Genomic DNA, 25707 nt, shown 5'->3' with positions numbered 1-25707 from the left:
TCAAGGTAACAACGGTCCAGAGGTCAAAGCCAAGGCTCACAATCCAGCCCCTGCACTCCATAAGTGATTCCAGAGCATTCAGACAGCAAAGCTACTAAAATCAGATCATAGCCTCTCATGATGACGCAGTTGAATGCAGCACGCGCAAATGCAGGCAACCCGAAAATTATCTAGAAGCTACCTATTTGACTGGCTTTTCAGAATTAGGTCTAGTTTGCGACATGGAATCTAGCCGAGGCTCGAGCGCGGTTCGTACCAACAACAATTTTATGCGGTAAATAGAGTGTGTAGGCTTGGAACCAACCACTAGTTAATAAAATTAGCTTTAAAAATGATCCGAAAGCTTGATACAGAGCGCGACTAGAGAGTAGGTTCAATGCCGGATCAACACCCTAGGCTACCGACATGCCAGGTAGGCATCGTGAAAGCCATATGTACCATTTGGCCAAATGCCGAGGCAATACTGATGCATGTGAATACACAATAGATTGTGTTTAAAAGACAAGACTTAGGCAAAGACCCCGTCATCATTCCATTTGCCGATCTGGGCCAATCCCGCTTATCTCAATTGAACTGTGACGGTACATATTTAACTTGTCAAGGATTTATGTACAAGCGTTTCCCTCCGAATACAAGTGTTCATTTAGTTGTTGGTATATATATAGTACATGGCTGCTTCTTGCCAATGCACGTTCATGAAGGCAAATAATCTTCAAGATCTATATTCAATTGTCTCACTGTTATGGTAGGTCGGTCCATCTTGTTATTCTCTCAGTTCGTACCTAGCCAGCGTTCTGGATAAAGGATGACATCAAGACCACCAGCACTCAGGGCAATCGTCTTGTCGATTGAAAGTGTTGAAAACTTTCCCGTCGGACAGAATTACGTCGCAAGATAGTGAACTGCTGCGTTTGGTGGGAATGACATGTGCAGCTCGATGAAGGGTGAGGTGGCGGTCAGTGAATCCGTCAAGACGGCCAAATGTAAGACTCAAGCGTCCAAGAAAGCGATCAATCCGTGCAGTATCCTCTCTCTCAACCCCTAAGATATTAGGCATGGTTTAGAGCATCATCTTCAGCATTCCTTACCTCCGCTTTCTGATGTGGAGTTCGTAATTAGCGGAAAAAGTAGGGTACGTATAACGTTAACGCTGCTGTCATAAAAAGTTATAGCCCTATCTCTGGATACTTCATTACCTCCGCATAGAGACACCAATTACCCTAAATCCCAAGCCAGTGCACGGCCCCAGACATATTGCGAGTCGCATTACCTTTTACGGTGTACTTGGCCGCATCTGAGCCTCGGTCAGCTAAGAGATAGGCAACCTTTTCTTTAATCGTCTTTAGAGCTTGTTGTGAAGGAGTGACAAGTCGAAGGCTTACTAAATATTCTTGTATTATTAAAACCTAGAAAATGCTCCGGATATAATTCCCAGAAATATTATAGCCTCTTGTTTCTTTTTCATTTAACAAAAATATAATAATAAAGACAAAGAAGTCATGTCACCGTCTACAGAGATAAACTACGAAGCTTCCGGGAGAAGACCTCATGAGAGCTCCAGCAAGCTCAAGTCAAGGCATCTATATATGATTGCTACTGGAGGTAAGTTGACTTGATATGTATACAGGAGTCAACTGTCTAGAGACTTGTTACTAATGCTTCGCGTCTTGATTAGGATGCATTGGCGCTGCATTCTTAGTAGGAACCGGTCAAACGTTAGCGAAAGGAGGCCCCGTGTTCTGCTTCGTGGGCTTTGCTTTTATTTGTTCTGTTATAGGTATCTTTTCTACGATCTTGACCGAAATGGCGGCTGCTGTTCCACTCAATGGTGCTGGCACCGACTACTACCCGACTCGATTCCTCTCAAAGTCTTTTGGCTTTGCCATGGGTTACAACTATTGGTTTGCCTACGCCATCCTTGTGCCTTTCGAAATCACCGTATCCACGCTTGTCATTCACTATTGGAATCCCCCGGTTCACGATGCCGTCTTTCTCACGATCCTTTTAGTTGTTGTTGTTAGACTCAACTATCTCCCCGTCAAAGATTCCGGTGAAGCTGAATTTTTATTCTCTTCACTTAAAGTCACAATGCTTGTTGGCATAATGATACTGTCCATCCTCATCGTCGCGGGTGGAGGACCGACCGGGGAGCGGGTTGGAAGCAGGAACTGGGACACTCCAATAAAGCCATGGATCCTGGAGAGTAGTGTTGGCAGCTTGCTCGCTTTTCTTGGTGTTTTAGTGAGCATTGTGCTTCCGGTAAGATATGACTATCTTGATCTGCTGGAAATACACTAAGCTGACAAAACGTAGATGGGATTTATCGCTGAGATGGTTGCAGTGTGTGGCGGCGAAACGAAAAACCCAGCAAAAACACTGCCTAAAGCTGCTCGAGCTTTTCTCTTCCGATTAGCTTTCTTCTACGTCCTTCCAGTCTTCTTCGTCACCTTGATCTGCCCTGCAGACGCACCGGAACTTACATCTGGTGGTTCTGGCGCTGGCTCATCACCTTTCGTTATTGGCATTAAGACGGCACATATTCGAGTTCTGGACCATATTATCGACGCCATTATCTTACTCTCAGCATGGTCCGCAGGTAATGTCTATTGCTATCTCTCATCGCGATCTTTGTACTCCCTATCCATTGATGGGTATGCACCTAAGTTCTTTGCGCATACCAACAAATATGGAACACCTTACTGGTCAGTCACTGCGAGCGGCCTGGCGGCTCTCCTGGCCTACTTGAATGTCAGATCAAGTGCGGGTCAAATATTGACTTGGCTCGTCAACATAATCAACATATCGTCTGTTTTCTCATGGGTTTTGCTCTCTTGGTCTTACATTCGTTTCCGTAAGGCCCTCGAAGTCCAAGGCGTCGATCGAAACAGGTTACCCTACCGCGCGAGACTAGGCAAATCAAGCGCGTGGTTTTGTATCTTCTTTTTCACCGTCATTGGCCTCCTCAACGGCTTCCAGGTTTTCTTCCTGTCGGAATGGAACGCAGTCGATTTTATCACTGCTTACATTGGGATCCCACTGTTTGTTCTTCTCTTTTTCGGCCATAAATACTTCAGAGGCTGTAGTGAGCCTTGGTTAGCGCCATTGAATCAACCGGATTTGTCTCCATTGAGTGTTATCGATGCGGTTAGCGTTGGAGGTGAGGTGTGTGGTCAAGAACTGGATGGAGATAAGAAGACTAGTGGCTGATGTTCAGAAGTCGGGATAGCTAGGAAGGGTTATTGAGCAAGCCTGAACACATTTTTTGCCAGCACAAATATCTGTAACCAAGAGAAATACAAACCTAGTGCTTCCTATTCTGGCCTTAAGTAAATATAAGTATAAAATAGTTCTGTAGAGTATAAGCTTAGTGGCGCAAACTGTATATGTATATTAGGATAAGAATATATGCTAAATCGAGAGACAATAGAAATTAGTAACTGTCCTCTTCTAGAGGTGCTTTAATAGCCACATAATCGGTTCTTGCGTTGCGCTGAGTTCTGGTACATGTTCTAAAGCACTAATTAGGTACCTAATCGCGCCAATCTCTACTATAACTTTTAGACAGTTCAGCCACTACGTACCTCAATATTTAACTCTGCCAACGTAACTAAATTCCTACGTTTTGCTCTTTTTGGAATCTCAAGCCCTAGAATTTTTTACCCCGGAATTTTCTTTACCCCGCAACTTCCTTAACGCATCCCTGATCTCATTTCCACTCATCTCTAACAATCAATCTGTTCGAAGAGCAGTCTTATCATGCAGCGACCTGAAATTCGTTCACGACAAGGTACGTTTAAAAACAAGTATACATATACACGTTTCTGTTTTACTTTAGCCCTTATCTTGACTTATTCTAAGTTATATTACCTGTTGGCTGAGATAAGGGTCCCCTGTTTTTCTCTGATTGCATCTATCGTTACCTGGCTAATCGGCTCACTAGGTTGCTTGACTTGCAGGAAGCGTCATAGAAAATGCGATGAGAAGCGACCTGTCTGTACGCTCTGCCAAAAGTCAGGCCGCACTTGCGACTACATAAGCGAATTTCGTTGGGCGCCTGTCAACGACGTGTTTGTTATTCCTGATACTTCGTTCAACGGAGGTACCAACAGGATTGATCGAGAGGAGAGGCGAAAAACGGCCCAAAATCGGGGCCGACAACGGCGTATTCGCGCCCAAATGCAAGATGCACAGCAAAGCGGTATCGGCCGTCAGGTCTTGAACCAACGCCAAAACGAAACCCAGACTCTCAGTCAAGGCCAAAGCCCAAACTCAGGCCCGGCCCCTTACGAAAACGACAGCCAGCTACGGTCGCCGGGAAGTGACCACCAGGATGGGCTTCGTTCTAGACCCGTACCAACTTTAGATACTTCGCACGCGTCCTTGTCCTCTATTAGCCCTGCCACTACACGCCAGCAAGTGTCTTCACCGGAGGATTTCGAGGTTTTGACTCAAGGTAATAGCGACATGAGCTTATATTTCAACGACCTTTCAAATGTGCAGTTTGACAGCAATTGGTTGAACGCATTTGTGATGGATCAGGACCTTACGACATTATCCGCCCAATACGATAATCAAATAACAGCTACAGGCCACATCACAAGCGAGCAATTGGTGCTGGACCCGAAAAGTGTCGAGCGGAGTTCTGTCCTAACTGACGCCGACCCTTCGCTAGAAATCATTGAAAGCGAACATGAGGCCAATAGATCTAAATCTAGTACCGGTCCCGTATTTGGTTCCACTAAGACCTTTCAGCACAGCCTTGGACCGCTAGCATCAAGCCTTCCCACTTGCACTGAGGAAATCGCGTTTAACTATTGTAAGTTTCTTGAAACTCCATCGTCTACCTACTCAAGTTCACATTATGCCTTGTCAGTTATGACCGATGCTTCCCCTCGGATCCCAGCTCTTGATAGCCCTGGAAATCCGTTTCGAGAGCTTTGCAGAGTCTCCGTCTCATATCCACTGCTCTTACATACATTCTTGTATGTTTCGGCTGCAAATATGTACAACTATTGCAGAGGTGACCTGAGAGTTGTGGAAGAGCGTCGGTCACAAGCTCTGAGATTGTTGCGGAGTATGGAACGATATCTGCGATTTTCCAATACTAGGGAAGAGTCATCTGTATCCATAGAGAATCATGCCTTTTCAGTCCTATCTCCGAGAGAAGTCACTCTTGCTGCATATCTCATCCACATCGCTTCGGAGGTTATGACTGGTAGCTTCACGACGGACACACATCTTCGGAATGCGTTCAAGCTGGTGGTTGAACTACGATACATCGATATGATGCCTGAAGGATTCTATTCTCGCTTCTTGGTGCAGCGATTTGCCATGATCGACGTCATCATGTCTCTCTTACGGCGCCGAAAGCCCCTCGCACCCGAATATTTTATCTTGTATCAGCAGCATGAGGAAGCTGACGTATATGGGCCATCCTTTCGCGAACTTACTGGCTGCCCTCAGCCTGTACTGTCTTTTTTGGCGAGGATATCGACATTGGCAACCGACGTTGAGTTGGAAAACGACGTACGGCTCGCTGAAGCGTATCAACTCGAAACGACTATGCGAGATTGGGGATCACGAAAGTACCCAATGCCACTGAATCCAGCTGCTCGATCAAACAGCCCCGTGTCTGGTCATGGCACGGCCTCGCAAGATGACCATCTAAGCACCCTCAATGCATGCTTTTACTGGATGGCGCACCTTCTCCTCGCCCGGCGAGTATTTTTGGATCCCACAGCGTCGAGTCGAGTTCAACTTTACCGAAAACATCTTTTCACTCTTATCGATAGACTTCCTCCGGGGTGCGGGCCAGATTCTTCACTGCCAATTCCATTCTACATGGCTGCGCGAGAGGCCATCGTGCCTTTAGACCGTGAGTGGGTGCGCCACAAGCACGCTGAGATGATAGCTATATATCCAGATCGCTCTAGGGAGCTTATGATGTCTTTGACAGAAGATATTTGGAGTATGAGCGATGGGGAATATCATGACCTGGTGCTCAAAGGGCCTTGGGATCTTCCTTGGATGGATGACGATATGAATGTCCGAATGAAGGACTCTCAAGCAATGCATTTTATACTCTAGGAAATAGCTATCTAATATGGAATTTAACCCGACAAAGACATCTTGTACTGGAGACAATAGTATCTTGGAGGTACTTATAATTCCAGCGCCGGCTTCAATATCGTGGGACAAAAGTTGACATTGGAATTATGTGGCCACCATAGTAAATCTACTATATGAAGCATTTACTGTTGAAAGAGAAAGGAAGAAGAAAAGACTTGCCTATCAGACTCATAATTATTCCCTGCTTGTCGAATTCCCCATCCATACGCCTCTTTCCAGTAGCCAATAGAGCAATCTAACCACGCTACCAAACTGCATGGCAAATATTGACCACGAATTGCGGCGGGTTCTGGGTGGAGTACAGTATGATAACTTAAGCCCAAAATGGAAGTGCGTGTCGCATGCTAAAATTGGACATAATTTGCTGCGAACTCCCCACTCTTTTGCGAGCCTATCCACGAGTAGGAGGGGACCGGATCGTCCCGGCTCCTGCTCCGGTCTGCGAACCGGTTCCACAGCCTGTAACCATCCCAGTAAAGATCTTGGATAATAGTGGATAACCCCAAGAATGGATTCAGACAAAGTTTTGAGTCACTTCAGGTTCACGAGTACGTAGATCATTACTTTTACCAACTTGGAAATGCGAGCCGCAAACATTGCTGTGCTCAGATGGCAACCGGATATGCTCCGGTTGCCCAGTGGTCATGGATAAATAGTTCCCATGAGGCTCGGGATGTCTCAACAGTTACAACAGGCAGCTTGATACAACTACCCAGGCTGACCAAGGACAATTTACACCATGGCTCCATCTTCAGCCAGCCCTCAGTTACCTACCAGCAAACTCAGCAGTACACCCTTGCTGTCTGAAAAAACTGCGCGCCATGTAGAGACTTGGTCCAAGCACATCAGGGGAGGGTTCCCAACCCTGCCAGTTGCTGTTGAATCAGCCAAGGATCATACCATCACCGATGTAGATGGCAAGGAATATATCGATTTCATTGGCCAATTTGCCGTCATGAACTTTGGCTATTCTCATCCCAAGATCGCCAAGGCAGCTGCGGACCAGGTCTACAAGATGCCGCTAAGTGGAACAGCTCACATCAGCCCATTGTACGTGGAATTCGCAGAGCGGCTCACTAAAGTAAGTAATGACGGAATACCAGCTAAGCTTTGATGAGATGACAGATGCTAATCCCGACTTAGAAATTCGGTTTTGATTCAATTGCGACCATGCTGAGTGGATCTGAGGCAGTCGAATCGGCCGTCAAGATCGCTCGCAAATGGGCTTATCTCAAGAAAGGAATACCGCAGGATCAGGCTCATATTCTCACGGTTGACCAATGCTATCACGGTCTGACACTATCTACCATGCCCATGGCCACAGTTTCTCAGAAACGTTTGTTCTACCATTTTTAAATTATAACTCCCTGTGCTGAAACCCATTGAACGCAGATTTCGGACAACATCTTCCTAACATTGGACCATACGCTCCTACAAGCAGTAAACTTGTCCCTTTTGGAGACATGGATGTTTTGAGAGAAGTATTTGAGCAGGATGGCGAAAGGATTGCTGCATTTTTCGTGGAGCCAGTCCAAGGCTGGGCGGGGTTAGTACCAAACGAACAGTCAATCCGAGTGCCCAATCGCTGACTATTGTATCAGAACCGTTGTTCCTCCCAAGGGCTACTTGAAAGCTGCACAAGACTTATGCAGAAAGCATAATGTCCTCTTGGTTTGTGATGAGATCCAGGCTGGCTACGGGCGAACTGGAAAAGACCTTTCCTTTCACCACGAACCAGAACTTGAGCCCGATATGGTGACCATGGCCAAGGGCATCACGGGAGGTTAGTCAAGTTCTAATTGATTTTGCTCAGAATTATCATGGTTGACTAATCTGCCATAGGTTACTACCCCATGTCCGTCATTATGGGCAAGAAGCATGTCATGGATTTGTTGAACAAGAATGAAGTTCTTTCAACGTATGGAGCTTCCCCTATTGCTCTCTCCGCTGCTCTAGCTACGCTGGATGTTCTGGAAGACGAGAAGATCTCGGAGCGTTCTGAACGTCTCGGAAATCTTCTGGAGAAGACAATCAAGGAGCTCAACCCACCACACGTAAAAGAGCTTCGGGGGATTGCGCTTTTCCAATCTTTGGTTCTTGATCAAACTATACCGGGCGTGACTCCTCGAAGAGTCCAGGCTCTCGCTGCTCATCACGGTGTGCTTGTCGGTATTGGTGCGGATCGTTTGAGATTTAGCCCACCTTTGACAATTACGGAGGGGGATTTGGTTAAAGCTCTACATGTTATTGCTCAGTGCTTGGAGGAAGTTACGCGTTTGGGAGACTTTGCTGGAAGTGAGTTTCTTAATTAGAAGCCTATAATGTACATATGAGACCATACTATTCTATCGGAAGACAATAGCTATATATAAGGAACATGTTATTAAAGCTTGCATATTTGTTTGCTATGAATCCTTGTGAGATGATATTATTGATTGATGTTATAAAACTCGGAATGGCCTCTTGAGCTATTTTTATGTACTTATAAATAATCTCGGTTTGAGAATAATAACGCTCACACTCGGAAGGTACGGTAGTAAGCTAAGTTGTATAAAGAGTTATATTCAACGCATTAATAGTTAATATTTCACGGTTTAGTAGAGAATGCAATCTATACTGGGCAGCTTTGGAGAGTCTTCGATGAATTCTTTTAATATATAGAGGGTGTTAGCTGAGCGCTTTTATGGGCATAGAAGCTAAGAAAACGAGTATAATCGTATGAAAATCCTTAGATGAGCTGCACAATTCAAGGGTATATCCATAGAAAACGATGTTTTAACTTCTTGCTATCCTCTTCCTTCAAATACCAGATCACGACAATGTCATTGCATGACCATGTCAGGAGGAACAGATGGGAACTTCCGCCGAGCTTACTGGATCTCTAGACAATCGGGTACGCCTTTTTTCCTATCAACTTTATTCGAGTCCAAACTAGGTATAGAAAATATACAACTACGCGACCCATATCCAGCGCATCATACCATTCTCCGTCACCCATTAAAACTATCACATGACTGTCAAAGTCCCAGTTTTCTCAACAAGATATTCTGCTACAGCAACATCTTTGCCACTTTCCTTTCCGTAACCGGATTGCTTGATGCCTCCAAAGGGACTCTCCGCGGCAGAGCCATTTCCTGTATTCTATAGTATGTCAGTTTCTCGGGGACAGTAACATTGAATTAGACTGCTTCTACTTACTAAGCCGATCATGCCTGCCTCTAGATCCTCAAACAACCTCCACAAACGGTCCGAGTTTTTGGTAAAGACATAACTTGCAAGACCCAGGCTAGTGTCATTGGCCCACTTGACAACCTGTTCTTCTGTTTTGAACTTGAAAAGGCCACAAACTGGACCAAATGTCTCTTCTTTGGCCATCTGCATATCCTGTGTCATTCCAGTAAGAACAACCGGCTCCATGAACTGGCTGCTCTCTCCCGAGGAAGATAACACAAGTGGTTTTCCAGATCCAGTTCTGAGCTTAGCCCCGTTTTCAAGAGCATTCTTGACCTGTGATTCAGCCTTTTGAAGACCGACAAGCGTAGTGACGGCTCCGAAGTTATTGGCGGGATCAGCGCCGTGACCTGTCTTGAACTTGCTGGTCTTCCCAGAGAAGGCAGCGGCAAATTTCTCGTAGACGCCGGCTTGAACATATACTCGGTTTGCCGTAATACATGCTTGGCCCGCATTCCTCCACTTCAATGTCATGATCTGGTCGATGGCTTGATCAATGTCAGCATCATCAAAGACAATAACAGGACAGTTTCCACCAAGCTCCAGTGTGCACTTTTTAAGGCCCTGAGCACAAAGACCAGCAACAATCTTGCCCACCCTAGTGCTGCCGGTGAAAGTTACCTTGGCGACTAAAGGATGAGTACATAAAGCCTCGGAAAGACCAGGGGTATTTTCCAAAGAGGTCGTTAGGACGTTGAATGTGCCTGCTGGGAATCCAGCTCTGGTGGCTAGATCCGCTAGGGCCAAGCAAGACAGAGGCGTTTCGGGTGACGGTTTGACAATCATAGAGCAGCCGGCAGCAAAGGCTGCGCTGGCCTTTCTCATAATCATGGCAATAGGGAAGTTCCATGGGACTAGAGCAACAGTCACACCAATGGGTTGCTTGATCGTAAGCACTCTTCTTTCTGCATTGCTGGACGCCCCCAATTGTGCCTTGGATTCGTTCAGCTTCGCCAGCAAACCACCAAGCGAACCCTAGAGAATAGTCGATTTCTCCACGTGCTTCAGCAAGAGGCTTTCCAGTTTCGTAGGTAAGAAGCTTTGCAAGGTCTTCTTTAGCGTCGGCAATCAAGCGGTGCCATTCTAGTAGCAGCTGGGCTCTTTTACGTGCAGTGAACCCTCTGTACTCAAGAAATCCCCTGTAAGAAGATTGGACTGCGTTGTTTACATCTTCAGCAGCATTATCAGGACAAGTAGCCCAAACAATGCCGCTGCCGGGATCAGTGATGACAAAGGTTTTGCCAGACGTTGCTTGAACCCATTCTCCGTGGACGTATGATGCTTCATGGAAAAGATCCTGGTTGAAAAGATTGAAAGGTCGCTGCGTCATATTGTTGCGTTGAATTAAAGGTCTGTGAAGATCAAGATGCATGGAAGCAGTGATAATCTTTGTGGGATGTTCAGAGTGTATGATCAGACTGTCGGTATAACCTGTGTTTATTACTCAGTTAAATACCTGCTTGAAAAGCTTGTAATAGACATGGCTCGGTTACATTTGGAGATACAGCACGTGCCGCCGGCAAACAGCCGGTTGTTTGACAAGTGCGAGTTGGTAATCGGAGTAAAGATGCGTTTCGCACTTCCTAAATAGGTATAGTTCACTAACATGCTTCGATTAAATTTCTGACTCCAAAACTATTCTATGACCCGAGTTTCGTTTTCATTGTGTAGAACTACGCTGCAGGAACAATGTATTATTCCAGCTATCATCATTCCAGCTTAAACTGATAACAATAGAGGCTTGTTGTCCTGCAGCCGACCAGATCTTACCACTCAACTGCACTGTGATCGTATCATTAGCTGCAAACGTGATGTTGTTATGATACTCCAGAGACACCTTATCCTGAACCGAAGGCCCGGCGAACGTCAAAGTAGTGTTCATCGCATTGTTTTTCGCACTAGTATCGCTCGCTACATTCCTTATTGTCATAGTCACACTGTTGTTAGTTGTCTGCATAGTAGCGGTTCCTGCAGTACCACTAGACGCTTTAACCGATAGTATTAAAGGACTGTGCACAAGGGCGAAAATCGACAGCTGCCACAGAATGGCAGTTCGCTTTTGCTTCCTATGTTCGAAACACACCATTTGGCGATCGAGCATCCGCGGATATGGAATTTTCAGCACAGATCCTTAGCTCTCTTTATAATTATCCTCATACATATATAGAACTGGCTGAAAATTGTAAGCAGTAAGTGTTGCGCTGTGAGCAGCCCAGCCTCATTTGATTGGTCATATTGAACTCACTAGATGGTAGGCCCGTAAGGCGTAAGGATATGTCCGTTGTGTCACTAACTCCGAAACTTTAAGCAGTTATGTGAGCTTATTGAACCAGTGAACTTCTTGGGGGCAACTTGAATAGTATACATGTTAGTTAACAAATGGTTTACGAAGTCCTCCTGATTTATTTGCTTCCCCTTGCCATTTTCTTATCTCAACGATCCGAGGAATTCAGGTCGATCTTGTTATAGTGGGTCTGCCGTATTACTAACTTATGAGAAAGCTTCAATTCAATGTGTGGTAGTCACATCAAAGAGGAACATAAGAAATGTTTTAGAGAGCTTTGATTCTATGCTAAAAGGAGGACATGCCAGTCTCCTTAGATACCAATGGAGCTTGGGCTGATAAGAGGCGAAGCGGACCAATCAGGGAAATTCCGCCTTTTGACATAATGCGGTCTTGTGTTCTACCTTGACAACGGTTCGCCCGGGATCTGGCACCCGAACAAAGGGTTGCCGCGCCAGGAACTTGGTGACATAGTTGTTCCCGATCATCCAGGGATTAATCGCAGGCACTTGAGCAATCATAGCTGCGGGCTCAAGGGAGCAATTGATGCCACTGACCATAGATTGGACATCTTTCCTCTGTTCTACGAAGCCGAAACGTCGCTGAAATCTAATGGCGGAGATGACTCGAAAGCGTACCACTGGACCCAATCATCTAAATCAACGCCTTGTCCTTCCAACTGTCTGATGCAAGATATCACAGCTTTCATCTGCAAAGACTTCCATGGCTTTGATAGGGAATATGGAGAACTCTTGGGTAACTGGGCGGCGAAAAGCTTGATGAACCGAGGCTCTTTGACGGAAAACGTGCTAGGCATAGAACTGTTCTTGTAAAACGGACATCATAAAAGGCCGACTAAAACGACGTCAGTGGGTCCCATGCACCATGTCGTAGTGGAGATGTGTGCCTTGAGAAATCGGCTTCCAATTGAGTAGACCGACACAATAACGCTTGGAAGGGACCGAACTAGTTGGAGCTGAGGAATGGAAGAGGTGTTTCCGCCATCATGCAAATTTGGATGAGTTTGGGTATTCAATGAAGTATCGAACACAGTCTTGTGACTTGTCTTATATTATTCTTTAGGAAACATTCTTCACTATTCCTTCAATTTTATTCTCGAACAAGTCCGGATCGTATTTTATCAATCGAACTTGCTACAACCAAAGTGATGTAACAGTTCTCCTTACAACAGTCTCATTACCAACCCGCTCTAACAGTCCACCTCGTAACTAGATGAAGTTCCACCCTCCGCAGCAGGGCAACCGCCAATGCAGCCACCACATCCGTTGGGAATAGCACTGGGGCATGCGTCGCATGAGGGTGCACCGTTTGCATAAATGCAGTTGTAGCACTGCGCGTTGGTCATGGCGACTAGGCCGAAAAGGAGACCAATAACTGACAACCTCATTGTATATATGTATGAGTCTAGCTATGTCGTTAGTACTAATCGAAGCTGGGTGATGTTTAGTCGTTAGGGACCTACCTTAATGGGCGTTTAGAGATTGGAGATGAAAATAGTGTTAAATACAGAGAGCTATTGAGTAGATAATAAAGGAATCTATCAGTGGGTTTGCCTGGGTTTATATAGGTAGTTCTTTTGGTATTATGTTACGTGGGAACTGGTTACACGTATTGTATTGCTTGACAAAAGACACCCAAGCTTTAGATCATCAAAATCGACCCACGTTATATGGAGATATGGCCCACATGTCTTGGCCCTTGCTCTTATGCATTCTGGTGGGCTTTCCATCAACATGGTCTACTTGAGATAACTCCTGCCTTATCATATATATTCTTTAATTTAATACAGTACCAATTTCTATTTAATGTACTAAAATATTACAGTACCTGGCCAAAACTATTATCAATAAAAGAAAATTAGTTGTGTAGCTCCTGGTGCCTTGCATTCTGTACTGCCTGTTGCTCTGGATTATCAAGCACTGCATTTTATGTTAAATAGACTTTGATATAGTGGACCCTGTGTTGAACATCGCATTTTCCCAAGTTACCGACATTTCCTGGTTTGAGATACTGACTCGTATGACGTGTTATGATCGACAGTGTAATACGCGTCGTGGTATCACAAGTGGTCCAGGATCAAGTCGGTTTAAACTCTAATCGAGGTAACTCTTTCTTTAGGATTCTCAAGAAGGAATTGTTTAAATATCTTGCAGCCGGGTCGCGTTGATTATGTATCATGGCGGACGTAGCGTTATCTTATTGTCTCTTGAGTCGTGGTTCTCGCGTAAATACAATTCAAGCCATTCGTTGGGGTGCACTAATTGACTAAAAGTATGTTTGCTTAACTCCGGGGCACAAAAGCCGACAGCTCAGGGGGCCAAAGCTTATTTCAAAAGCTAGCGCCGCACTATCCGTAAGTCTGTGTAAACTGCCCGAGTAAATGCATAATATAATACAGTTCACCGTACCCAGTAAGACAGACGTTGCACGTTTACCAGTGCAAGGCGACCAGTCCGCCTAAGATTCTCCCTCGTATTGTTATTCTATGTGAAACCATTACCAATATTGGCCCTTGTATTTGCGACTAAGTAAATGCGCGATTTATATTATAGTTGAGGTCAACGGGCTGGTTTACATATGGATGCTGCCCTGGGTGCCATATTCTCCTCAAGCTCCACCAACCGTCGTGTTTCCGGTGTTCTTCCAAGACTACAGCAAACTCCACCTCGCTGGGTCTTCATGAGTGACACGACTCTATACAATGGGAAGCGTAATGTTCTGCTGGGCAAGATGACCGAGATCACCGCAGGCCTGCAGAAGATACCTGGCTTTAGAGGTCTCATTTCACAGGCACAACTCACGCCGCCACAGAAATACGTGTCAAGCATTCCAATGGTTCTCAGTTTGTCTCAAAGTCCAATGGTCGAAGCGAATTGTCTTTCGAAAGAGTTCACTTTCAGGACCCATTTTTGATCGTCTACTCTTCCGGATCTACCAGTACCATCGTGTACTCTGTCGGTGGTGCACTGCTGAATAGCTCCAAAACGCGAAGGTTGCATCAACAGTTCAACTCTCAGAGGTTTTGCTTCAATATACGACAACAGCTGGGTCGTGTATTTTGCCACTGTTTCTTCACTTCTTCTGGGGCCCACATTGTCTTACATGCTTGGAGTCCATTCCATCCGCACCTGACAGTTTTGCGTGGAATATCCGCTCATAAGCGGTTATTCGGTGCCGTAGATCAAGGGTGTTTATGTTTTCCGATGTTGATTCCATTGTAACTCGCTTTAGGACTTCATTATTATTCGTCCGATCTCGAAGACTTGTAGGTTATCAGCGACACGGGAATGATTTTTCCCAGAAGCCTTGTTTGAGTTATTTTATGACGAAGGATAAGCAAAAACATGCACCAGGAAACAGTATGTCAGGCCGGACGGACATTGCCGGATGCTTTTGCCTTGGCAACGCTCTAACTGCCGTGTCCTCCGGTGTATGCTCTAGTCTAACTCTAGGAACCCCAGTCGAGGCCTATGTAAGGGAAATCCATAAAGGTAATACCACGAGAAGTTCGGTGCCTGATGGTACTCCTGGGTAGTTGTGGCAACGGCAGCGTTTCTAGCATACCAGCTAACTTCTGTGGTCCAGGAGCAGCCAGGAAGTATCACGAAGCTTACCTTTGAAGTTGATAGACCTAACAGGTGATGCTTGCATCGCGCACCTTACCTCGTTTACGTAGACAATGGCGTGCGAGAGATAACGATGAGCGCGTGTTCCTGTTTCTCAAACCAAGTAAAAAGGGAGCCTCACGAATGAACTGGTCAACAGGGTTAACGAGAGAATCCAGGCATCTGGAACTTTTGCTGATCCCTAAAGCTTAAAGTATTTCTATCAATTTACCGAGATTGATACAAGGGTAGCAAACTGTAAAGCTGTTGTTCCGTAATAGCCTCCGCAACCTGTAGTTGATGTTCCCGTTTCAAACTTGGTATTATTATACAGCAATTAGACGATATAAACCGGAATGCGACTCGCGTATGCGTCGCTTTTGCTGATGTGAATATCCATTTTGTGGAAATCGTGCAACTGCAACCAGCACAGCATACGGAACATAAGTACGCACCAAGCCTCGTTGAGCTCTTTGTCCCCGAACCTTCCTAAATGCTTGGGACGGGTTGCGCTCCTATCATCTTCCGAGACAAAAGAATCTTGTCTTCCTTTCATGCGCTTACTTAGCAGACCCTGTTTGCTGAGATTCCGGACGACGTTTTGTCGGATGCGGTCAAAGTACATCTGAATCAAAAGAGTCTCTTTGTCTTCGCCTGATGCCGAATCAATGTCGTGAATAGTAATAGGCGAATCGTCAAAAGCTTCATCATTGCCTTCATTCTTCGTGGTATTGTCGACTTCGTTCTTCTCGTGCAGAATACCCATGACCTCTTGGATATGCATACGCACAACTCTCTTGATCATCGACAATCCCGGTTTCTTCATCCTGCCAAAGTACTCATCACACAACTCGACTCCTGATCGGAGATTGTTGAGGTGATTGACCAGGTTTGCACCATTGATGTCTTCGCCAAAAATATCTAGCGTTGATCCTTCGGTTCGAAGGAGCGGGAACCTTTCGTCCGCTTCTGCCCACTTGAGGATTTTGCTCACTTGCTCGCTATCCTTCAAGGTTGTCTCATGAAGACGCCTCAAACAGTTGATGTATTCCGTCATTAGTGCTGAAAGAGAAAAAGAGCTGGGATCCCAGTAGAAAACGGTCGGGTTTGGAAGCATACGGAAGACGGTGCCCTTTATATGAAGCATTTCTCCGACCATGCCAAGGATTTCGAATGGAACTGTTAAAGGTCAATTTTCACTTCGATCAACCCAACAAAGGGCAACTTACCCGCAAACAAGTGAGTGTGGCGTGCTTGGTCAGGCTTCCGGAAATAGTTGACTGTATTGATATCACATCCCAGTACCACGAGCGTCTTCGCAATCTCAGCCAGACTCCCCAGCTGAAGACTCTCAGCTCCTTTGGCCTCATCAGCATAGACCTTCTTCTCCTGGTTGAAGATCGTTGGGGCCATGCCGAAGCATAGCTGCTTGACGTTGTAGTTGGGGATCACCCGGTTCTTCTCGAACCAGGTTGGTCCTTGCTTCTGAAAGTTGAAGGTGATACCAAGACCGTCCGTGTATGAGCCATATAGAACAAACCCGTTACCTTGACCGCGATACTGGTCGGTATTGAGATCAAATTTTCTCCAATGAATGCCCAGCATTCCCGCGATTTCTACAAGATGCGATATTGTGGTTGTGGCATAAGGCTTTGCGAAGTCCTTGGGCATGCTATCCCACGTACGTCGCTTTCTCTGCATGCAGACGACTAGCGAGTGATGAGCATGAGGCTCTTCTGTGTCAATTGGTGGACGTGGACCAGCTGCCTTGACCCACTCAGCTGACTTCTTGCCTTGCCACTCGCGAGATTCCTTCTCCATCCTGACAATAGCCATGAGTAAGCCATACCAGGTAGCCTTCTCATTATCAGCCGTGTGAATGATGCGCTGCGTGCTCTGCTTGTACTCGTTGTCGAATTCCTTGACGGTATCTGTGTACTTGAAATTGTCATTCCCGCCATCGAGTCGAATGATCTTCTTGCTTTCGTCCTTGGCGAGGGCATCATCTCCCAGTGGTCCCCTGGTGTTGCTGGGCTTGGCGACGAAGATGACTGGAGCCTCAAACTGGACCTCGAAACGGAACTCGGACCAGATCATCCGACGCCGAGCAAACTGTGCCCATTTCCCTATGACAGCTTCACTGCATGATGAAAAACCGGTCGCTGTGGCGAGATACTGTTGCAGTGCCTGGAGAATCGCAATGACAAAGGCCAAGACGGAGATGACCAGCGCAACCACGGCAATGATAAGCTCAGTATTGTCGTCACTGCTTCCGCCAGAGCTCGGGTCTGGTACAGCTGTTGAGGACATTTGAGAAGCCGCAGTACGTGTCTTAGTGATGATAATTCGATTGAGGTGCTTGTGAGGTCTCAAGGACTTGGTTTTTCTTGATGCCAAGCGTGGGTACCCATAAAGCGATGGCTGGGGAATCTGACTGATGCGCTAAAAAGGGGCAAGACTGTCCAATGACAATGGGTTCGTGATGATGGACAGGGGTTGTGGTGGAGAATTGCTAATTATAGACTGGCATTGAGCGCTTAGCTTGCCTAGGGTAAGAAAACTCAAAGACCTCGAGCAGTTAGTCCTAAGGAATAAAAAGACTTAGACAAGTCGTCATAAGCTTAGAGGACTCTTTAATAATTATCTGTACATCGTAGGCTAATATTTGTATCTAATTAATAGAATTGGGTCCTTGTAAGCACCAGAACCCTGCTTAAGCATTCTCAGCAACATGCAGAGACTCCATGCTTTGCTTTCTGTCCTTGGACCGGAGGTCTTATAAAACTGAATCAGTGCTACCACCTTCAAAAAGATACCTGACTTCTACAACAGTTAAGCCCTTGGTTTTAGGGAAGATGAAGTAGATTATGGGCAGCTGGCACGCAACAATAGCAATGAATACAAGGTAGTACTTCCACGTGACTGTAATGCAAAAGTCAGCAAGAGTATTCAATCATCGAATATGCAGTAATGCATGCACTTACTAGCTTCAAGAGCGATCTGATTGACGTATTGGTTGAATAAACCAAACCCAAAAGCAGAGGCCAAACTAATAGATACTCCCTTTGCACGCAAGTCGAAAGGGTGGATCTCGGCCTTGTAGAGGGTTGGCAAAGAGGAGTACGCAAAGTCGTTTGCTCCATTGAAGAGGAAGGGGAAGGGAATCATGCAGTAGCCAGCAGATTTGTTGCCGGTAGCAAGAAATCGCTCATTACAGATTGCGACTGCAATCAAGGTCACGAGCATACCAATGCTTGATCCAAGGAAGAGCTTGCGTCGGCCGACTTTGTCCACAAAGAGGGAAGCCAAAATAACCATCAACCAGTTGAAGATTTGAAGACCGCCGTTGATGCCAGCACTTTGAAGTACCGGGACGAAGTAATAGCTAACCATTCCATTGCCTGATCACTGTGCGAACAAGGCAACCATGAGAGTAATGAAGAGTCGCTTACGGTTTGGGCCCGTACGTATGTAGTTCAGCCAGCCAGCCGTTTGTTCAGATGCCTCGCCATGGATCATTTGACAGACTTCGGTGTACTCGAGAAGAGCCAGCTCGTCATCTTCTATGCCATTAGCATGGTATGTGGCGAAGAAGTTTTTGGCCTCTGCATTTCGACCCATCTTGACAAGCCAGCGAGGTGATTCTGGTACAAACATGATCAGGGATGCTTGGATGACGGCAGACAGGATCTGCATAAGGGTGGGAATCTGCCAACTCCAGCTTGACGAGATATGCAGAGTGCCGAAAGTAGTCCATGTCGAAACTGTGACATTGCGGGTTCGTGTTTAACAGTTGGAGATTAGGAGCATGACTTACCAATGGCGCCAAGAAAGAAGAAGCTGCCAAAGAGAGAACCAACAGTTCCTCTCTGTCTTGGATGAGCAAGCTCGGTTATAAGCATGGGGACTGCACACAAGCAGATAACTATACCAACGCCGAGGTGATCTGAGAACTCCAAAGGTTTTGAGGGTGCCTTACGACAAGTCGTGTACCAAGGTATGATGCCCATGATCGACAAAACGCTTGCCCTGTAGCTATGTAAGGTTAGAATCAGAAGTCATCAAGCTGTGAAGGATAGTAAATACCTGAACCAATGACCAAGATATCTCCCAGAATAACGACCTTCTACGGCCAAACTTATCCATCAAGTAGCTTGTGGGGAGGGAACCGATCAATCCACCTAAAGACTGTGCTGCGATCATGAGTCCTTGCTGGTTTGCGTTGGGCAAGCCAAGGTCTTGCAGGTTGTCAGGAAGCAGCATTGGCGAGGAAACGAACCTTTGAGCCCTAAGTCCTGTTAGTAACCCCCAACTGCGGAGAACTGCAGGATATGTGACTTACAGTGAGGGATAGCAAGCAGCCCACCAATCAGACTGCCATCAAAACCAATCATGAAGGGGCTCAAAAACAATACTGCCAGCCAGAAATTGAGCGTGCGTAGACCAGGGTCGCGCCACCATAACTCATTGCAGTTATTTGCTGCCTCTAAGAGGGTTGAGGCCCCGAATGTTTCGCTGGGGATAAATGAGGTGCCATTCTGGATAGTTGGTTGTAGACAAAGTAGAGGCTAATGACGTTGAAGATTTTGAACTAGGGATAAAGAGGAGCAAAGTCCCAAGGTAAATAATGCAAGAGTCGCAATTTATGTTCGTAAAGGCTTGGCTTACTAGCAGATGAGGTACGCTTCGGAAATTTCTTCAATTGCCGTCAATTGCCTACCTCAGGTCCAGAACTCATCAGAATATGCGGGGATGGGCCCTCCCGCATAAGGTTACTTTGCGGGGAAGCATCATTTTGGCTTGGGGTTACGGATCTAATTATGAGGATTAGCCGATAGGCTACTCGGGAATAAGGCGTTCTCACTTCATTTACCGCCATAATAGCCGTCTCCATCGGCGGGGATGACTCGCGGCACATTTCCACCAAATGATGGAGCACTGCAAAGCCTCTTTTATCATCACAGTGAGATCATTGCCTCGATACCAACCGGCCTTATCGACAATTGATAAAATATTGAAAATTCTTCTGAACTGCCGTCATGTCATCACGCTCGACTGCCATTGTCTCACACGGAGAGATTGATGCAAATGCTCTTGAAACATACGGCAAAGCTGGAGATGTGTTGCTTCGAATCGGGTATGTCAGACTCTAGTTAGACGGCGCATTGTTTTTCTGCTCCTTGTTTACCTACCTATCTATCTGACCCTTTGTCTGACAAGTCACTGACAATTGTCATCCATCTAGAAACGGTGGTGCAGGTGCCACTGGCTTGGTCAAAGAACTTGCCCAAGACTACTTGGAGTCTCGACGCAAAGATGGCTTGATTGAGTGGATGTGTAACCACTCCCGCAACACGCAGCTCGCGCTACTAAAAGGGTTCATTGACTTTGCCTTGACTTATGAACGCGACCAGGAAGCTTTAGCTCAGGCTGAGGGATGGTCATATACGGCTGGATGCGTATTCCACGACCACTTTTGCCTAGCAGGGCCCCCCTCAGACCCTGCGGGACTGGCATCCGCAGACTCATTAACTGATGCCTTTGAGAAGATCGCTGCCTCGGGCTGCCTCTTCCACAGCCGTGCCGACCATTCCGCCACTATGTGGAAAGAACGCGAAATTTGGTCTTTGACTGGCCGAGAGCCATGGGAAGACCAAGCATCAACATCTTCCTGGTACAAGACAAGCTTACTAACACCACCAGAAGCTCTCAAAGGGGCCGATGCTGCTGGCGCCTACTTCCTGACTGATCGGTCAACAGTTTTGCGACAAACTGGACTTGGCACCATTTCCAATTCTACCATCTTCTTCGAACCAACTCAGCCAAGGGATATTCTGATGAACAGTTGCTATGCTTCATTCTCACCAGAGATGGCAGAGGCGGATACCCCCATGGCGCATCACGTACGCGCTTTCTTCTTGTACCTTGTGTCGCCCCGAGGTCAAGCGGTGATTCGTGACTATGGCATTGCACAAACAGGATTACCGCTGTTCGCTCCTGTCGAAGATGGTGTCGCATTGACGCGTTTGCGCGGAGGACGTCCAATTGGTGGCAAGTGGGTAGAGGACACCGAGTTAACCAAGGCGAGATTGTAAATGTAGATGGGTCATAACGTGCTGCCTAGAACACATCCCATTATGACTTTGACTTTTGGTAGTTAATTATTATGCTTGCTGTGTCTCTCATTTGTTTTATTCGAACTTGCGAGAATACATAGAAAATGTTGCAGAAAGCCACTGGGTGAATGTTCCGAAAAATAGTCTTATTTTAAATGTTGCTTCTTGTTGTCATGGATACACAACCTAACCTTACTACCGCTGAAGCCATCCTTTAAATCTGGTATTTGATCTTCTACCTTATCTCAGAGAATTATTCTTCTACTCTGCAGTGCAAACAAGCTTTGTAGTCACCAGCATCCACCGTCCACTTGTTCGCTGGCGCATCAAAATACGCAAATGCTTTCATTGTCAATTGCACAGAATATGTCTTCTTTTCCCCTGCACCAAGGTCGACCTTGATCAAGTCTCGCAACTCTTTTTCAGGGAACCTGCCGATTCCGTTGGGCCGTGCGACATAGATTTGAACACTTTCTCTGCCTTCAGCGTTGCCTACATTTTGAACCATGAAAGAGAGAATAGCAACAGGGGTGTTGGCGATGGACGATGTCGTCTTCATATGTCTCTTCATCTTGCGCAAATAATGAATGCACAAACGCAATATTGCTGATGGTGTATAGGGTAGGCCGAAGATGGACTGGCTTCGACTAGGGTACCTCCTTGTCATCTAGAGATATAAAAAGAGAAAAGAAGTAATTACTTTAATAATAATAATATTTTATTATTATATATGGGCTTTTTCACACTTATTAAATCAGACTAGTTATTGAATACTATAATGATCTTTACTAATATAATAAAAGCTTATCCTAGTTATTTAATTCGATACTTATAATTATTAACAGTGCCGTAGATAGCTATCTAACTTGAATTTATATATATTCTAAGATAAGCTGCTGTATCTATATTAGTAACTACTAATATTATAACTTATATTTTCGTTTTCGCTCTACTTCTATCTCTCTTAATAAAGGTATCTGTATTTTGGGACTCCAGATAGCGTCTCACTTCCCCTAGCCTTTACAGTAACAACTTCGCCGGGCATGAGATCGATACAGTTGTCTTCCAAAGAGACGCCTGGTAGCTCCTCAAAGACCAAGCCTTTGGTGGGCTTGTTAGCCGTGAGCTGATAACCATCTGGCCCGACCTGAATCTCAACACCTCTATCGGAGAAGTCCAGATACTTGAGAGGTTGAGGCCAATCGACGTCTTGGGAAACACAAACGCCAGACTGCAGGACACTGACCGATATAACATGCGGCTCATCCTTTGCATTGTCAATCTGCCCAGTGAGGATATCAGTCGTACCATTCGGGACCAGGACAGTATTGGCCTTGACAATTTTATCCCTGATATCCCTGCCAGTCTTGATAGAAATGAAGCGAATTTCAACAGTGACAGTTACCTCCTGCTGCTTGCTGCTCGCAACCCAAACTTCAAATGAAGAAGTCTTCGCTGGCCTGGCATGCACGACACTCCAGTCGTGGTGTTGTCGTTGGACTCCGGCAGCGATGGGCTTGAGTGCTCGACGAATAGAATAGTAAGCTGGCTTCTTAGTGAGGAAGTAATCGACGATGGACCATGAGATGGCAGGCCAGCAATCGTTCATCTGCCAGACGAGAACACCGCCACATCGACGATCATCTCCCCATTGGCGACGCCAGCTGCGGTACGCAAAAGTCATGGCTTCGCTCTGGCAAACTTGCGTCAAGTATATGTGAGACTACTGAAGGGTTAGCTGGAGAACTTGGATTCTAGTAGGTGCGCATGCATACCTCTAGATCTGGAAGAGGACGGAAGTTCTCCACTACGTAAGTAGCGATCCGTCGTTCGTGGCCGTCGGCCTTGTTGTGGAAGTCCATCATCTGAGACTGTGGGAAACGATCGCAATCTTCTGTGATGCAGTGCTTGATCGTTGACAAGGCTGGGAAAGCTTCCATGCCGAACTCGCTGTTGAATCTGCCACCCAACCTGTCAAAGACCTGATATTTCTCCTGTGTACCATGCCAAACTGTGGAGATGTTAGTAATTAAGCAGAAAGAAGATGAAACCAGTCACATACCATTCCATTGGTGGAGATCTCCAGTAGTCTTGTCTGCAGTGTCTTTACCTCCGGAAAATGGTGATCCAGGCCAGTAGATCATCCCTGGAGATACCTCATTGACCACCTCCGGTAAAAGATACTCGTAGTAGTACCGAGCAGGAAAAGAGGACTTGAGCCAAGAGGAAGGGTCCTTGTCGTCTGGATTGTACTCGAGACCTGCTTGCTCCTGCACCTGGTAATCCTCGTTATTGCCGGCGTATATGACGATAGAAGGGTGGTGATGCAGTCGGCCAACGTTTTGCACTGCCTCCTTGCGAATCGACTTTATGAGTGATGGCCCTACAGGATAGTTACCGCACCCAAACATGAAGTCCTGCCAAACAAGGATGCCCATCTCATCACAGCAGTCATAGAAAGCATCGTCTTCGTAGATGCCACCGCCCCAAACTCTGAATTCCATCGTGTCAGTGATTCCATGTCAAGCACAAAAGCTCATAAATGATCTCTCACCTCGTCATGATCTGATTGCCTTCTATCATAAGCTTCAACCAATCTCGGTATTTGGCGGGAGTGATTCGAGGTAGAAGGTTGTCGGCGGGGATCCAGCACGAGCCGCCGCAGAATATGTCGATATTGTTAATCCTGAAGAAGAACGATTTTCCATGAGAGTCGCCTTTTTGAACAAGCTCACTTCGCCGGAAACCAGTCTTCTTGGTCTTTGCATCAAGCTTCTGGCTGTCTTTGACAATACTGACGCTCACGCTGTACTGAGGCTGATGGCCGTATCCAGCAGGGTACCACAGCTTGGGTTGATCTAATCGACGATTGTTAGAATTTGGACTGTGAAAACAAGCTTATGGTTTAGTACCTATAGCAAAAGGGACAACCAGACGGCCGTCAGAAGACTTGGCAGCTGTCGTAGTGTAAACGGCGTCGTCTTGAAAGTTGATGGAGACATTTGCCGTGTCATACAGCCCCTCAATGTCGACTTCTACCGTGCCCTGGATCTTTTCGAGATCTGGAGAGACAGTGTACTTGAGGAGGAAATCATTGATGTGAGCAGATGACACTTCAAGCCAGACTGGTTTCCATGGACCGGCGGTGTTGAGCACTGGACCCCAGTCCCATCCCTGCGTGTTTCTTTAGCAAAAGTTCTCTTGTCTTCCTTTCATTGTCCGTACCCAGTGGTATTGAGCCTTTCTCACAACCAAGCGTCCGGCCTCTCCATTGAAGAGTTCCCATCGATGATCAGGATATTGCTCTTTAATCTCTCGGGCCTTTAGTAGTGCACTGTCGAAGTCGATGCTCAACACGTTGGGCCCCTCATTCGAAAGCTTGTTAGTAACATCAACGCGATGGCTGAGGAACATGTTGTCGCTCTCGAGTATTATGACATCGTTGAGCTTGACTTGAGCAAAGGTATCAAGACCCTCGAAGACAAGATACACTGATCTACTGTTGGCAGACGGCGAGTCAAAAGTAGTGCGGTAAGTCCAAGCCGTCTCCCCAACCCACTCAACTTCGAGCTCATTCATATTGAGAAATGGGTCAGGAATGCTAGAGAGCTCATTGATCAGCACCTGGAAGAATGTAGAACGTTGTATACTAACATTCCGTTGTCAATCAAGTCGATATGGGCAACCGTGGGCACTCTGGCCACAGGCTTCCATGCATCATGGCCATCTGTCACTTTCTTGAATGACCACCCCTTCTCAAGCAGAGTTCTTTGTGCAATTGGAGGCATCATGATCAGGACAGCGAATATTGCTGGCTAGATTCGTTTGTCGATAAATACCAGTGCCAAAGATGTATGAATGGTCTTTCGCATTCGAATCGTGACAATGAAGTTGGATGCTGGGAGCAATGATATTTTTTAATGGCTTGTTTGTGAACTGCTTATAATACATTACATGGTTGACTTTAATCATGGGGATGACCTGACTGGTGCCACCAATCTCCGTGCTAGTTTCCGAATTTTGGTACGGGACGTGGGCATTCATGAGCCGCGGAACGAGCTCTTCCGTCGCCGTTTCAGGCCATGGCCCGGGCTACTCACGCCATACCCCACAGAGCAACTACACCAACAATTAGCGCTATCGTATCAAATGCTGCTTCACTGCTATTCGATCAGCAGCTCGGCAGGGACTAACACATCCTTTCTTATTACCATTCAGTCTAGACCATGATTGGCCCCGCAACTCACATGGTGCGATCGGAATGTTGTATCATCGGTATCCATATGATGCCGCGACAGTCCCATTTAATTAAAGTATAAAA

General features: G+C 46.2%; 10 protein-coding genes across 10 annotated transcripts; 4 read left to right on the top strand and 6 right to left on the bottom strand.

Annotated features, from left to right (window-relative positions):
- Positions 1-1803: 1803 nt before the first annotated feature.
- On the top strand, positions 1804-3207 carry FOXG_08894 (uncharacterized protein; the record flags this gene model as incomplete). Its single annotated transcript, XM_018387926.1, has 2 exons — positions 1804-2259; positions 2314-3207. The coding sequence occupies 2 exons, from the start codon at positions 1804-1806 to the stop codon at positions 3205-3207; spliced, it is 1350 nt and encodes a 449-aa protein (XP_018245889.1).
- A 502-nt stretch (positions 3208-3709) lies between these two features.
- FOXG_08893 (uncharacterized protein) lies at positions 3710-6087 on the top strand (the record flags this gene model as incomplete). The annotated part of the gene is made up of 3 exons (XM_018387925.1): positions 3710-3787; positions 3941-4816; positions 4874-6087. The coding sequence occupies exons 1-3, from the start codon at positions 3757-3759 to the stop codon at positions 6085-6087; spliced, it is 2121 nt and encodes a 706-aa protein (XP_018245888.1). The 5' UTR covers positions 3710-3756.
- A 743-nt stretch (positions 6088-6830) lies between these two features.
- FOXG_08892 (uncharacterized protein) lies at positions 6831-8583 on the top strand. Its single transcript, XM_018387924.1, has 5 exons — positions 6831-7210; positions 7273-7465; positions 7522-7675; positions 7731-7912; positions 7972-8583. The coding sequence occupies exons 1-5, from the start codon at positions 6869-6871 to the stop codon at positions 8439-8441; spliced, it is 1341 nt and encodes a 446-aa protein (XP_018245887.1). The 5' UTR covers positions 6831-6868; the 3' UTR covers positions 8442-8583.
- A 552-nt stretch (positions 8584-9135) lies between these two features.
- FOXG_08891 (succinate-semialdehyde dehydrogenase) lies at positions 9136-10690 on the bottom strand (the record flags this gene model as incomplete). Its single annotated transcript, XM_018387923.1, has 3 exons — positions 9136-9270; positions 9328-10214; positions 10258-10690. 3 exons carry the CDS (start codon positions 10688-10690, stop codon positions 9136-9138), a joined length of 1455 nt encoding a protein of 484 aa, XP_018245886.1.
- Positions 10691-12640: 1950 nt separating this feature from the next.
- FOXG_08890 (uncharacterized protein) lies at positions 12641-13180 on the bottom strand. Its single transcript, XM_018387922.1, has 2 exons — positions 13128-13180; positions 12641-13069 (listed from the first exon to the last, which is right to left on the bottom strand). The coding sequence occupies exon 2, from the start codon at positions 13050-13052 to the stop codon at positions 12855-12857; it is 198 nt and encodes a 65-aa protein (XP_018245885.1). The 5' UTR covers positions 13053-13069; positions 13128-13180; the 3' UTR covers positions 12641-12854.
- A 2188-nt stretch (positions 13181-15368) lies between these two features.
- Positions 15369-17658, bottom strand: FOXG_08889 (uncharacterized protein). The gene is made up of 2 exons (XM_018387921.1): positions 16500-17658; positions 15369-16449 (listed from the first exon to the last, which is right to left on the bottom strand). The coding sequence occupies exons 1-2, from the start codon at positions 17578-17580 to the stop codon at positions 15608-15610; spliced, it is 1923 nt and encodes a 640-aa protein (XP_018245884.1). The 5' UTR covers positions 17581-17658; the 3' UTR covers positions 15369-15607.
- Positions 17659-18046: 388 nt separating this feature from the next.
- On the bottom strand, positions 18047-19172 carry FOXG_08888 (uncharacterized protein; the record flags this gene model as incomplete). Its single annotated transcript, XM_018387920.1, has 4 exons — positions 18047-18192; positions 18255-18671; positions 18723-19034; positions 19088-19172. The coding sequence occupies 4 exons, from the start codon at positions 19170-19172 to the stop codon at positions 18047-18049; spliced, it is 960 nt and encodes a 319-aa protein (XP_018245883.1).
- A 1019-nt stretch (positions 19173-20191) lies between these two features.
- On the top strand, positions 20192-21451 carry FOXG_08886 (uncharacterized protein). The gene is made up of 2 exons (XM_018387918.1): positions 20192-20407; positions 20516-21451. The coding sequence occupies exons 1-2, from the start codon at positions 20310-20312 to the stop codon at positions 21363-21365; spliced, it is 948 nt and encodes a 315-aa protein (XP_018245882.1). The 5' UTR covers positions 20192-20309; the 3' UTR covers positions 21366-21451.
- Positions 21452-21639: 188 nt separating this feature from the next.
- On the bottom strand, positions 21640-21957 carry FOXG_08887 (uncharacterized protein; the record flags this gene model as incomplete). Its single annotated transcript, XM_018387919.1, has 1 exon — positions 21640-21957. One exon carries the CDS (start codon positions 21955-21957, stop codon positions 21640-21642), a length of 318 nt encoding a protein of 105 aa, XP_018245881.1.
- A 276-nt stretch (positions 21958-22233) lies between these two features.
- On the bottom strand, positions 22234-25340 carry FOXG_08885 (beta-mannosidase). Its single transcript, XM_018387917.1, has 7 exons — positions 25041-25340; positions 24612-24987; positions 24299-24560; positions 23941-24244; positions 23449-23879; positions 23162-23397; positions 22234-23109 (listed from the first exon to the last, which is right to left on the bottom strand). Exons 1-7 carry the CDS (start codon positions 25175-25177, stop codon positions 22351-22353), a joined length of 2505 nt encoding a protein of 834 aa, XP_018245880.1. The 5' UTR covers positions 25178-25340; the 3' UTR covers positions 22234-22350.
- Positions 25341-25707: the final 367 nt, after the last annotated feature.

Source organism: Fusarium oxysporum, chromosome 9 (genome assembly GCF_000149955.1).
Source record: "Fusarium oxysporum f. sp. lycopersici 4287 chromosome 9, whole genome shotgun sequence".
NCBI classification, from domain to species: Eukaryota; Fungi; Ascomycota; class Sordariomycetes; order Hypocreales; family Nectriaceae; genus Fusarium; species Fusarium oxysporum.
The sequence above is the reverse complement of the archived record's forward strand: the minus strand, read 5'-3'. Positions and strand labels throughout refer to the sequence as shown.

Coding starts and splice junctions, on each gene's coding strand:
- FOXG_08892 (XM_018387924.1), top strand. CDS start 6,869: ATGGCTCCATCTTCAGCCAGCCCTCAGTTACCTACCAGCAAACTCAGC. Junction 7,211..7,272: donor TCGCAGAGCGGCTCACTAAA/GTAAGTAATGAC, acceptor ATCCCGACTTAG/AAATTCGGTTTTGATTCAAT. Junction 7,466..7,521: donor GGCCACAGTTTCTCAGAAAC/GTTTGTTCTACC, acceptor CATTGAACGCAG/ATTTCGGACAACATCTTCCT.
- FOXG_08890 (XM_018387922.1), bottom strand. CDS start 13,052: ATGAGGTTGTCAGTTATTGGTCTCCTTTTCGGCCTAGTCGCCATGACC.
- FOXG_08889 (XM_018387921.1), bottom strand. CDS start 17,580: ATGTCCTCAACAGCTGTACCAGACCCGAGCTCTGGCGGAAGCAGTGAC. Junction 16,450..16,499: donor CCACACTCACTTGTTTGCGG/GTAAGTTGCCCT, acceptor GACCTTTAACAG/TTCCATTCGAAATCCTTGGC.
- FOXG_08886 (XM_018387918.1), top strand. CDS start 20,310: ATGTCATCACGCTCGACTGCCATTGTCTCACACGGAGAGATTGATGCA. Junction 20,408..20,515: donor GATGTGTTGCTTCGAATCGG/GTATGTCAGACT, acceptor TCATCCATCTAG/AAACGGTGGTGCAGGTGCCA.
- FOXG_08885 (XM_018387917.1), bottom strand. CDS start 25,177: ATGATGCCTCCAATTGCACAAAGAACTCTGCTTGAGAAGGGGTGGTCA. Junction 24,988..25,040: donor GACTTGATTGACAACGGAAT/GTTAGTATACAA, acceptor TGAGCTCTCTAG/CATTCCTGACCCATTTCTCA. Junction 23,110..23,161: donor GTCCTCTTCCAGATCTAGAG/GTATGCATGCGC, acceptor ACCCTTCAGTAG/TCTCACATATACTTGACGCA.